Here is a 12,974-nt window from a genome sequence, read left to right as displayed (position 1 = left end):
CAGGGTGAGAGTGCCCCCCCTCCCCACCCAAGAGCAGCTTGCAGTTCTCCTGGAACCAAGCTCTGCTCCATGATACATCAGGTCAGTAGTTGTGGCATGACATGCTTTTGCAGAGATTCAACTTGTGCGGCAGCAATGCCCTTTCTTAGAAAAAGCAGGTCTTGACACTGTCACACTTGGATCACATCAAAGCTACACCGTGTGAGGCTGCCTTTAGTAATGTCAGCAGGCACAAAATGGCCAATTCTGTCTGCAACAGGTAGGGCTGTCCCCTTTGGAACACCAACTTCAATGTTATCAGATCTCCACTGGTTTCTGATCAGCTTCCAAGCTTCGTGCTTTATTGATGTTTGGTATATTATAAGCTCATTTGCTTCACCATAATTTTGGAGTAAATTAACTTTTGTTCCATCTTCCTCCATTCTGCTGCTTTAGGCTTTTACCTTTTATTTTATTTTTATCGGACTAGCTTTGGGTTGGACTCAAACCTGGTTGGCTTTAAAGGAGGATTAGACAAATTCATGGGTGTTGGTGGCTATTGGTATTCAGAAGCATTGCTGCCTCCACAATTGGAGGAAGCACTGCTTCTGAATACCAATTGCTGTAAACAGCAGGAGAGGAGAGTTGGATTCCCAGAGGCATCTGGTTGGCTACTATGAGAACAGGATGCTGGACTAGATGGGTCACTGGCCTGATCTGGTGGGCTCTTCTTATGACCTAGGATGGGGAGGGGGACTCCACATGGGACAGTGTTGATGAAATAAAATTTTAAAAATAAGGCAAGGGGTGCATAGCAAGCTTTGACCTGCAACATGGATCGTACAGGCCACACATTTTTCAGCGTCTCAAAAAGGTGTCTTAGGATTTTCTCTTCAACAATAGAGCCGAGATTTATTGCCTGTGGACACCAATGAACATCACATAAAACTGTTTCCATCTCACAGTCCCAACAGGTCCAGAGACCTTCACCCATTTTATAAAGAAGTTCATTTAGCAGGATATGTTAAGGTTTTCCACCATGCCCTTCCTTTCTATCAGCATCCACATTTCCCCAACTTTTACAGCCACTTCATTCAAGCTGTCACCTAAAGAGAACAAGAATAATTACACAGACATTTCTCAGTAATTTTGTGTTTGGTGTCAGAAGAGGAGATTTGTCATTTCATAGATGGCAGCCAAATTACAGGGTATCTGTTTGACAGGCAAACTCACTCCAGGTTTGGGGGTGTTTTCTTTTTAAACACAATATGCAAATGGGCATGGGCACACACATAGGACAGTAGCCCTGAGGTTTTTTTGTTTCTGCTTTGAAACAGAGAAGTAAATACCAATAGAGTAGGGAAAGTTGCAGCACACACAGCACACCAATATATCACTAAGCAATTCTCTGCTAAAATATACCTAGCAAGGAGGGGGATGGAAAACAACGCATACTGCCCACCTTCCAAGTTAATTCAACTTTTGTTTCTCCATGCCAAAGAATACATAGCCATGGTGCTTGAAGTGGGATAAAAGTCCAAAAATTGGCAGAGAGTTACAGCTCAGTAGTAGAGAGCACGCACTGCCTGGATGGGACCACAGGATTTAGTCTGTAGCATCCCCAAGGGGTGCAACATGAGGTTAAACGGGTTAACCAACTGCTACTTTCTTGGGACTGAGCTACTCTTCAGGAATAGGAAGCTGGCAAATACTGTGCCAGACCATTAGTTCACCTAGCCTAACATTGCCTATTACAGGCAGCATTCACCAACCTGGTGCCCCCAGCAAGCCATTTTGGGTGACAACTACCACCAGCCCCAGCCAGCTCAGCTGTCGCTGCACAGCTGATGGAAGCAGTAGCCCAAAACATCTGGAGGGTATCAGGATGATGAAGTCTAGTTCATTCTGATTTGTTCCCCAAAGTCTCCAGCAGGAACCCATCTCTACTACCTCAAAACCTTTAAACTGAAGATGCTGCAAACCGAAGCCCATGACCCCATGAAGGACGACCAGGCTCAACTCAGAGAGACGAGCCACTCCTTGACCCAGGAGTTGGGCCTGTGCTTGCAAGGAGCTGGGTAAAAATGCATGGGAATGATTTGCTCCCGAGTTGCTTGGAAGGCGATGTCTCCCGAACGCAGCTCTCCTCTTGCCTGCTTGCTGCCCTATTAGTGTTAGCCTGCTGGAGACAGATGAAATCGCATTAACCCCGATTTGCAGAGGAGGCCTTGAAACAAAGCATCCATCTCCCCTGCCCTGCCGCTGCCCCCAACCAGGCGGTGATGGCCAATTAATCAAGCCACCCTGGGGACTGGCTGGCCCTGCATGCATCACGAGGACAGCAAGGCCCTGGCTAGTAACAGCACTCCCCCTGCCCCCAACATGGGGAAAACAATAAGATGAAGACTGCCAGGGCTAGCAGTTAAGCCATTACTCCCTGCTGGGGGAGAGCCTGTGGTGTACTGTGAGAGGCAAAAAAAAGTAGAGGAGCACGTGCAGTGTGGATCAGTGCTGCAATGCACCCAGGGTGGCATTCTGGGGGAGCAACCTAGAACAAGGGAAGCAGCTGTAATGAGTGCATTTTAGGCTGAGTTAAGTGGGGGGGGAAAGGGGCTGTGGAGGAACAGCAAAAGGGAGAGTGGAAAGCAGCACACGCCTATCCACATCAAGAGGTCTAGTGCCTTGTGGCCACAAACAAGAAGCAGTGATTCCAAAGGATGTGCAAAAAACCCGCGCCTTCCAGGCCAGGGCCCATCCATCATATATGCCGCACCCCAGCCCAGAAGATTCAGGCCAGATAAAAGAAAGGTCTTCTTCATGCAGCACATAAAAGAGGGAACTCTCTCCAACAGGAGACAGTGATGGCAACCAACTTGGATGGCTTTAAAAGATTAGACAAATCATGAATGTGTCCACGGGGCTATCGATAGCTACTAGCCATGATGCCTATGCTCAACCTCCATGGTCGGTTGCAGAAATGCTTCTGACTACCAGTTGCTGGAAGCCACAAGGGAGAGTGCTCTTGTGCTCAGGTCTGATTTGCCAGTTCCTCATAATAGGCACCTGCTTGGCCACTGTGAGACGAAGATGATGGACTCGGTGGCCCACTGGCCTGATCCAGCAGGCTCTTCTTATGTTCTGACACTGTATAAAAGATCTCCATGAATGTGCCTACCAACGGCTGTTAGCAATAAGGACCAGGCGGGAACTCCATATTCAGCTCAGTTGCTGGAGGGGCACACTTGTCATCCAAGTCTGCTTGTGGGCTTCCTGAAACCATCTGGCCAGCTACTGTGGGAGCCAGGGTGCTGGAGAGAGACAGACAGCTTGTTCTGAACCAGCTTGTTCTGAGAGAAGGCACTGGATCTATAAAATAATCTGGGATCACTGGGGGTGGGTGTACATCCTTTTCCCCAAAATTTTACTTCCTGTATTATATACCCACTTTACAAACCAGCTCTTAAAAGCTACAGACCCACAACCATTCAAACTAAGAACATGAGAAGAGCCCTGCTGGATCAGGCCAAAGGGGGCCCATCTAGTTCAGCATCCTGTTGTTCTCACAGTGGTCAACCACCTACCTGTGGGAAACCAGCAAGTAGAAATCAAGGAGAAGAGGACTCTCTCCTCCTGCAGTTCCCAGCATCTGGTATTCAAAAGTATCACTTGGTCAGAATTTCCTAACCAGGCCTACTAGAGTCTTTTGTGGATAAAAAGTCTCTCTCTGTGTGTTTGTAAACAGGTGGAAAGGGTGGGGAGGACAGAGAGTCTTTTTCTAAAGTTTATTAGGTCACTGGGAGTCAATGCCTTGGGGAAGAGGGAAGGTGCTTTTTAGATGCTTGAATTCATATATGCTCAATACAAAAGACAACCCTGCATCATGACTGCTGGTTCTCTGTGTCAAATGTCTGCACAGCCTCTTTTCGGTTCCCAAGTACAAAATGGGCAGTGAGGTCACCAGGGTTTAGCATCCATCAGCCATTCTATTCCTAAACCAGCTCGATGGGAGGTGTTACCAGGATTCTACTCTACGTCACACATATACTTTTCTTCAAAAGGCTTCCACTTAATTTGTGAGACTTGATTTTAAAGTTGAGAGCCCCTCCTTCTCCAAAGTGTATGTTTTAATTACACAGGTCTAGATTACCAAGGAGAGTCTTCATAATGAAGAGTTTCTATAGCAACCACTTCTCTTCTCTGGCACTACTAGAAGCACCACCTCATCTGCATTCAAGCAGGAGATTTAAATTTTGATTAAAAGAAAACTCCGAACAAATGGCATTACCATCACATCTATCTAGGTTACTCTGCTTCAGCCTTTTGCCAGCCTGGTGCCCTCCGGATGTTGTTGGGCTGCAGCTCCCATCAGCCCCAGCCAGAATGGCAAATAGTCAGGAATGATGGGAGATGTAGTCCAGGACCACCTGTAGGGAGCACCTTGGCTAGCTCTCCTCTAACATGCAGGATCTCGGGCAGCTGGAACACCCCAAGCCAGACACAGCTCAGCCTATCCCAGCCTCTTCCTACCTGCACTGCAGCCTCTGAATAACAGAGCACAGTCCGTGTGTTGCTTCTGCAGCCCATGGCAGCACCTGCCCATTTCATCACCATCTGCGGCTTTAATTGTCAGTACATTTGAAGAGCCCCATAGCTGGATCCAAGCAAAGACACCCTCTAGTCCTCCATCCTGGTTTCTACAATGAAATGCCTCTGTGGAACTCACTTGCAGCACTCAAGCAAAACAGCCCTCTGACAATAGAGGCTTTATTCAGACAGCATTCATTGGCAAGCTGCTTTTCCACAAGGCTGTGTCCAAAGTGGCTCACAATCTGTCAAACCATTAACTGATGTCAAACATCTTCATCCACAAATTTAACCCTCCCCCACCCAAAAAAGCCAGTGAGAACCACCACAACTGGGGGGGACGACTCAAAAAGAAAAAATAAATAAAAACCCACCATGTGTTGTGCGGAGAAGTGCTTTCTTCGGCCAGACCTGAATCTATCCCCAATCTTCCTCATTGGATCACCACACAAATTATGAAACACACTTGTTCCTCATCATGCGTAATTCTACAACCATATATCATATTATCTCCCCATGTTGCCCCCCAGTCATCTCTCTCTCCCCCCCTCTAAACTAAGAAGTCAAAAAGACTTGGGTCTGATCTTGTGAGAATCACTTCGGCTGCCTCTGTCTGTACCATCTGCAGATCTACAATATATATTTTTTCAGATGAGGAGACTGGACCTGCACACATAACTGATCCTGCCCTACTGACTTATTTCTATACAGCCCCCTTGGCGGTTGGAGCTGATGGGTGCAGCAGCAGTCCAAAAATATTTGGAGGTCACCAAGGTTGTTGAAGGCAGCTTGACTGAAACCATTCTGATCAGCAGAGGAATCTCAGACACAGCTCTTCTGTGACACAGGCTGAGGCCTTTCCTTGTGCTGAGGATGGATCCTAGTGCTTTATTATGAACACCAAGCCCACCCTAACAGCGACAGCCCCCTCGGTTGCTTGTGAGAATCTATTAAGAGTCAACAGTGGATTTTAAGGCAAGGTTCTCACCTTGGGGACTTGGTGGGATCTTTCCTAGATCTCGTGACTTTCATTGCCTTTTAAAAATAGAACACCAAGGCAGGGCTACGCTCTGTGCTACGTCTGTTGCCTTCTGCCAGTCAGGCCCTCCTGGCTGCCAATTATGCTGCGATTTCTGCTGATACTCAAAGTTTGATCTTGCACATCTAAAGCTGCTACACTGAAATGACAGGCACTGCTAACAACACCCCAAACACCAAGCAGTGAGCTTGACAAAGCTTCCATTATTACTTTCTTCCCAGCTGCTCCATCTGGATGCCTGGGAAAGGCACAAGTCACACAATGGCCACCTGGAAGCCAAGGAACTTTGCAGCGTGAAGCCTGCAATCCTATACCCACTTGAACTCAATAGGATTTACTCCTGAGCAGATAGGCAGAGGAGTGGACTGCTAGCCAGACTGCACCCCAGTGAGAACGACTACTGAAGCCTCAGTTTCAGAGAAGCTGATGGCCGGGGGTGGGGGGGATGATCTTTTTATCCAGTGCCTGAAACCTGCATTATATTCTCATCTGCCCTCTAAAGTGCTGCAAATCTGGATTATTGGATCTATCTGATAGCTCACAGACCAGCATGGTTTCATTTTTATTTTTATTTTGTCCCAGCCCTGCTAACAGAACAGCATGCAGGCCCGGGGGGAGGGGGGACAGCTCCACAATATTTCACCCTTCTATTCCCCAAACTCTTCCTAGCCTTGAGCAATCCCATGTTTTTCACAGAAAATGGCACAAGGCAGTTTTGAATTTTTTAAAGGCGAAAGTTCCAACTAGGCCTAATTTGGCCAAAAACCAACTTTACCCTAATATGATTAAAATTGTTCCTGCAAATCACCCGCACACATCTGCCAACATTTTATTCAAGAGAAAATCAATTTTGCTAAACAGTCAAGTTGCAGGTGCAGTATTTGAGGAAAGAGGCAGCTGTTGCGAAGCAATAAAAATACCAGCAGTTATGGTTTTACAATCTCTATTAAGAGCAAACCATTTTGCCATCCACCCCTCCATTGATCTCTTTGGAGGTAAAGGAGGAAAAGGCACCACTCCATTCTCTTTGAGCTGCTCTGTCTTTTCTTCCTTTCTACACACACAGACACAGACTGCTGATGGGAACTGTAGTTCAAAGCATCTGGAGGACGCCAGGTTGGGGGAGGTTGGTTGAGGATTTTTCAGCACACGTAGAATAAACTGTGCAGGGCTGATGTAGTCACCTGTAAGATGCTGAGCTGCAGCTAGAAAAGAGAGCCTGTGCCAACTGAGCTTTTTGCATAAACTGACAGATGTTGCATTTTGCTGGGAAATTTGGAGCAATTCAGTCTCTCAACACATTTCCTAGAATGGTTGGGGGGGGGTTTTTGTTTTGTTTTTGGCTGAACGGTTGGCTTAATGTAATGGATCCATCCAGTCAATGCAACTGGAAGAAGGCCAAAAACCGAAGCCACTAGAACTCTACATCGAGAACAAACACGACATACAATGTTATTAAAGATATCTTCCTTTGGCTCCTTGGGACTGGACACTAACCTGAATCCAGACCGGGGGGGGGCAGTGGCAGAGCTTCATGCTCCGGCACTGGGGGGGGCGGAGAGCAGGTGGGGGCAGAGCTGGTGCACGTCCCGGGGCGTGGCGCCCAGCGCAGGCAGGAGGGCAGCCACAATGGCACCCCACCGGGATCGCGCTGCCAGGGGCAATGTGCCCCCCCACTCTTCTTCCTCCACCAGTGGAGGGTGGGGAACCCTCTCCCATTCAGGATCCCTGAAGTCAGTTGCATGAGCTGGTAACTGAAAAAGGTGATACCTGAAGCACAGCAAGCAAGAAATACCATTCCATCCGCTCACCCAGAGGCTTTGTAACACAGACTGCCAATTGCAGGCACCAATGTTTACACAACCTGAGATTGTGTGTCTAGGCGCCTGAATTCGTATGGTTCTAGCCAGCTTACCAGAGAAGACCCTAGCCCTAAATCCTGAGGTTCCTGATTCAAGCCTCCCAAGCCCCTGAATAGTTCCCAAACAGGTGTAGGAGACCTCTGCGGCACTCATACATCACAAACATACAACTCCTGCCCAGAAAGCCTCCAATGCAATACCAACAGAACAAAGGGGTGTGTGGAAGAGTAGGCAGAACTTGACAGATAGGCCTGGGTGCAGTTAAGGAAAAGGTTACATGACAGCTGATGCCAAGGAACTGCTTAGAGATTTCTGCTGAAACAGGAAGCAGTATATATAAGTTAATGAATGAAACCAGCATCAACAGGCACCTCCTCAAAGGGTTCACCCAGGACTTTCTAGCAAATGACTGGACGTCTGGCAGAGCCACAGTGTGGCACCAAAAGAGCACATCAAAGCCACGATGGACACAGACTGGGAACTTACCTCCATGGACAAATCCATGCATGGTGCAGTCAGATGGTCCCACCAGGTGGATCAAGCTGGACTGGCTGTAGCCAACAGTATATGGCTCTGTAAGGGGAGGGAAGAGCACAGACCATGAGAAGACCAAATTAATTCAGCCCCACAGAAAGGATGTTTTAGAGTTCACAGAAGCGTAAGGACAGAGGAAGAGATCTGCTGGATCAGACTAAGGGTGCATTCAGACTTGGAGAATGTTGTGTTAGCAGTTTTTGCAACTGTGTCAGGATCCTCAGTAAGAATAATAATGGCAGAGGAGCTTCCCTGAAAAACAGCTTGCGCCTCTTCCCCTGCAATTCAGTTCCAAGGAAATGCTGGGGGGAAAGGTCGCAGCGTGATGCCCTGTGTACACCACGTATCAATGGAAGACACCTTGAAGTAGCATTGTTTGACCCCTGCCTTAAAGGGGTCAAAACAGACTATGAAAACCCACCTGAAAAGGCAGCAGTTTTGAAATCTGTGTATTTACCAACATGGCTGACATGTGAAATCAAATGTACAGCCACTATTTGCACCAGTGAAACCTTATGCATTTAAAAAAATCACCTACTCATCCAGCTATATAGCTTTTAAGCAAAGGGAGAAGCATTTCTCATACAAAATGTTTAGCACCATTGCCCCTCCTCAACTAGCAGAGGAAAGTGACTCTCTTCAGCTGAGCTCTGGCTGTCAGATCCTTTTCCCTCTTGCAGCAACCACCTAAGGGAAAAAAATCTTATCCACCTTGGCTAGCACAGTACCTGCCCAGCCCTCCAGTGCTAAAAAAATTAAGAAATCAAGCAAACCTTAACTTTTTAAAATTATATGCCTCCTCTAAACCAAATCCATTCAAGCCAACATGCCTCGGAGAGGTCTGTGTGGCAAGAAGATTTATATATATATATAATTTTAATATAATTTTATATAATTTGCTTTAAGCAATTGTAATGAACTTTAAAACAATAAGGTGATCTGCCCCCATAGTGCCAAGCCGAGAGTTATTTCCTTTGACAAATCTTACAGCAAAGAACAATAGAGCCAACACTTGGAAGCTTCCCTATCTTAACGGTGTTAATTAGTCTGAACAATCTTACCTTTTCTTTGTCTATCTGTGAGCAAGGAGAGCAAGAGAGACAGAAAGGTAAACTGTGAGCATTTACTGCAGGATTACAAGGCGCAAAGGGATATGAAGGTCATGTAGCCTCACCCCGAACCTTCAGGCAATACAGTATCTCACACCAATCAACCATGCCAAGACTTTCACTCTCCCAAAGATTAACCTGATCACCCAGATTAAGTAGCATGCCAGGAGCTGAAGGGAAGAGCAAACACAGCAACCCCCATCCAACCACAAGACAGACTTCAGAGAAGGACCTGCTCAGTAAAACACAACCCAAGAGCTGAGAAAACAATCTAATATTAAGTGTTTGAACCTAAAGGGAATCTGGGTTATATGGATTTCATATGGGAATTAAAAAGTCACATTGACTTCACTCTGTTTTGGACATTGTGTAGCCAATGGCCTTTGAATACCAAATGCTTGATGAGTGAATCACTGCATATGGGGGTATGTTGCTGCTTGCTAGCCCTTCCTTGCCCACCAGGCAAATAAACTGAGAGAAAGAGGCAGTGTCTGTGGCAGCAGTTCACCAAAAGGCTACTGTGATAAGACTTCAGATGCTGCCTTGCATGGAGTCTCTTCCAGGAGGGTGGGATTCCGACACCACTGAAAATGATCCCAGAGTGCCCACAAACACACACATACACACACACAAAATAGCACATGGGAGTTTTAATCCATTATTTATTCATTTATTTATTGAATTGGTGAGTTGCCCAAGGCAACCCAAAGAGACTTACAAACAAACAAAAACCCACACAAACACATTAAAACCAATTTTTAAAATCCATTAAAAAAATCCCACCCACTCTAGAAGGCCTCAGACAGCTACAGGTCAAAGGCCAAATATAGAGGAAGGTTTTTGCCTGGCGTGTAAAGATATATAATGATGACACCAGGCAAGTCTCCCCAGAAACAGCATTCCACAAATGGGGAGCCACCACTGAAAAGGCCTGCTCTCATGTTGCCACCCTCTGAACCTCACATGAAGAAAGGCTTTGGGTGACAATTGCATAGGCCAGGTTGGTTCCTATGGCAGAGGCAGTCCCTGAGGTACTGGAATCTGGAGCTGCATAAGGCTTTATAAGACAATACCAGCACTCTGAATTATTACACAGACACAGCAATAATCATTTCAAGCCTCTGCCATTCCACACCTCTCTTGCACCAGCTCTGCACAGTTTCCCTGTGCTCCCCACCCTCTCACCATGTTGGTTCTATCAATGTCCAGCCATCCTGAAAACTACCTTCTATTAAAGTCTGTTCAGCCCTTGCACACAAGTGCAGCAGCCACTAGCCCTGAAGATACAAACAGAAGCATCATAATACGGTGCCTCCAATACCCATCGCTCTGAGCTGGTCTAGGCGGATTTCACAGTCAAGGGCAGCAAAAGCCCCTGAGAGATTGAGCAGAAGTAACACAGTTGCATTCCCCCTGTCCTTCTCACAATAAATCAGGGTGACCAAGGGTGATTCAGTTACAAAGCCTGGTCTAAACACAGATAGTAGTGGATCTGGGATTGGGGAGCTGCCTGAACCCTTATATCCAAGTTCTGAGATCATCTGCAGGAGCATCGTTGGTCATTCCCTGAGTTGGTGAGGCTCACTCGATAACAAGAAATACAGTCATCGGCACAGTATCGTGGAATGCTCTGCCAATAGAGATTCAGCAGGTACCTTCTGTTTAAACTAATGAGTTTTAGATTTTTCTCTGTCTTGTTTTGTGCTGGTTTTAATGCATATATTACTTACCATATTTTTCGTCCCATAGGACGCTCCGTTCCATAGGACGCACCTAGTTTTTTTTTGGGGGGGGGAAATAAAGGAAAACAATTTTTCCTTTATTTCCCCCCCAAAAAAACCAGGGCGGGGAACAGCAGGATGGCGGTGCTGCGCCTCCCCGCTGTCCCCCGAGCTTGTGGGGCTGGCCGATGTCTGCCCGAAGCGCAGGGCACTCTGCTTCAGCGCGCCCTGCGCTCCGTGCAGCAGGCTGCTATCCGCAGCCTAGGGAGCCCTGCGGGAACTCCCGCAGGGCTCCCCAGGCTTGCTGATAGCTTCCTGAAGCCTGGAGAGCGAGAGGGGTCGGTGCGCACCAACCTCTCTCGCTCTCCAAGCTTCAGCGAAAGCCTGTATTCGCCTCATAGGACACACACAGATTTCCCCTTCATTTTTGGAGGGGAAAAAGTGCATCCTATAGGGCGAAAAATATGGTATTTATTGTTCAGCCAATTTGAGTTACTGTTGTTGTTTTTTTAAAAAAGTGACTAATAAGTTTAATGAATAATAACAACCCAGGAACTCTGTCATCCATGGATGGAGAAAGGACTTGAGCCGGACCCTAAAGTGCAGCAGGTTGAAAGCCTTGCTCTGCGAATCAGGCCAAGTTCCTGGTGTTTATAGCCAGAGGTGGCAGTGTGCCACCCAGCTGCAGGGGCAGAACCTGCATTCCGCTCTGCTGTGTCTACATGAGGCTCTCTCCGAGCACAAGTCCTTAGATCAGGGGTCTGCAACCTTTAAGACAAAAAGAGCCACTTGGACCCATTTCCGAAGAAAAAACAACAACTGGGAGCCGCAAAACCATTGCGACATTTAAAACAAATATATCTCCGGAGCCACGATCTGACAGCGGGCGGGAAGGTGACGTCGGGACAGTGCGCGACTAATGCACGCACCGCCCCCATGCGACGTCACAGCCAGTACAGCGCCCGCCACAGTGAGGAGTGTCGGGGCGCACAATGTGCCTCCTCCCCTTGCTAGTATCTGCCCCAGAGCCGCAGCAAAGATGTAAAAGAGCCACATGCGGCTCCAGAGCCGCAGGTTGCAGACCCCTGCCTTAGATACTTCACTTGGCAGGGAGTTCCCAACACACCTTTAGTCTGGAGCACATCAAGCTTTAAATGTCCTTAACACAGACAACGACCTTTAAGTAGAACATACAGTCTATTCACTGTGGAAACAGACAGCTGTGCCCCATCCTAAAGCTTCCAAACAAAGGAAGCCCGCTGCCATTCTGTAGAAATTTTTGTCTTAAAAGCCTCCTGGACATGACAAAAGAGATCCGAGCTCTCTCTCTCTCCCCCCCCCCCCAGCCCTTTGTGATGGGTTGCTAGGCAACTGCAGCACAAATCCCCTGTGCTCTTCCTGCTCTAAAAGACACCTAAAATTAAGCTAGTGGGGAAGGGGGGGCTCTGTTCACAGAGACAAAAATAGACCTGCAGGTCACCTCTTCGGAGCTCCTACCTCTGCAAGTTCACTCGATCACATGTTCTGGCAGCAGCCTCAGCTTTAGAGAAGGCATGACTGCTGCCGCTCACGGCTCTGGGAAGAAATCTACTGAACAGTCTCCTCGAGTCGATGGGGAGAGGGGGAATGACACGTTCCTGGGCTGCATGCACACCGCTGCATGGTCATCTATAAATACCCGAGTGCAGACAGTCTGAGCACTAAAATAGCTGGCTTTGAACCCAACTGTTTTCGTGGTGGAAGGAAGACGAAAGCATCCCTGGAGGACTGCTATTGCTCCAGGCACATTGCGCCGATTGGGGCTCTTCACTCCCCAAAAGGCAGGCTTTGGGCTTTCATTGGAGCAGGAGGAAGGAGCCCCCCGTGGAGTGCCTTCTTGTCACCCCCTTAGAGATAGCACCCGGGTGGATTGCCCCCTGCCCCCCATCCTCCGCCACTGGGTGTGGGCAACCTTCAGGCTGAACTTAGGAGCCGGCCAGAGGGATATGGGGGAGAAAAGGCCTAAAATGTTCCTGTTTGGAGCAAGGACCAGAGAGCAGGTGTGACATGTAGTTGATAAGGATACATCAATTAATGGTGCATCCTGGGCATGATTCATGGGAAGGTATAGCATTTTAGAAATCAGTAGTTCGGGGAGGGGTTGCAG

At 47.7% G+C, this 12,974-nt stretch overlaps 1 protein-coding gene across 4 annotated transcripts in view; it reads right to left on the bottom strand.

Annotated features, from left to right (window-relative positions):
• ACOT7 (acyl-CoA thioesterase 7) overlaps positions 1-12,974 on the bottom strand; it is a 63,897-nt gene that overhangs the window by 26,959 nt on the left and 23,964 nt on the right. For 2 of the 4 annotated variants that reach the window (XM_083513226.1, XM_083513228.1), the window contains exons 6-7: positions 9,060-9,074; positions 7,951-8,037 (exon numbers count right to left, since the gene is read on the bottom strand). In XM_083513226.1, coding sequence (XP_083369352.1) covers positions 7,951-8,037; positions 9,060-9,074 — 102 coding nt within the window. The remainder of the gene's footprint in view (positions 1-7,950; positions 8,038-9,059; positions 9,075-12,974) is intronic. The other 2 variants (XM_083513227.1, XM_083513229.1) reach the window with 1 other exon arrangement.

This window comes from Podarcis liolepis (genome assembly GCF_965112155.1).
Source record: "Podarcis liolepis genome assembly, chromosome: 7".
In the NCBI taxonomy this organism is placed as follows: domain Eukaryota; kingdom Metazoa; phylum Chordata; class Lepidosauria; order Squamata; family Lacertidae; genus Podarcis; species Podarcis liolepis.
The sequence above is the reverse complement of the archived record's forward strand: the minus strand, read 5'-3'. Positions and strand labels throughout refer to the sequence as shown.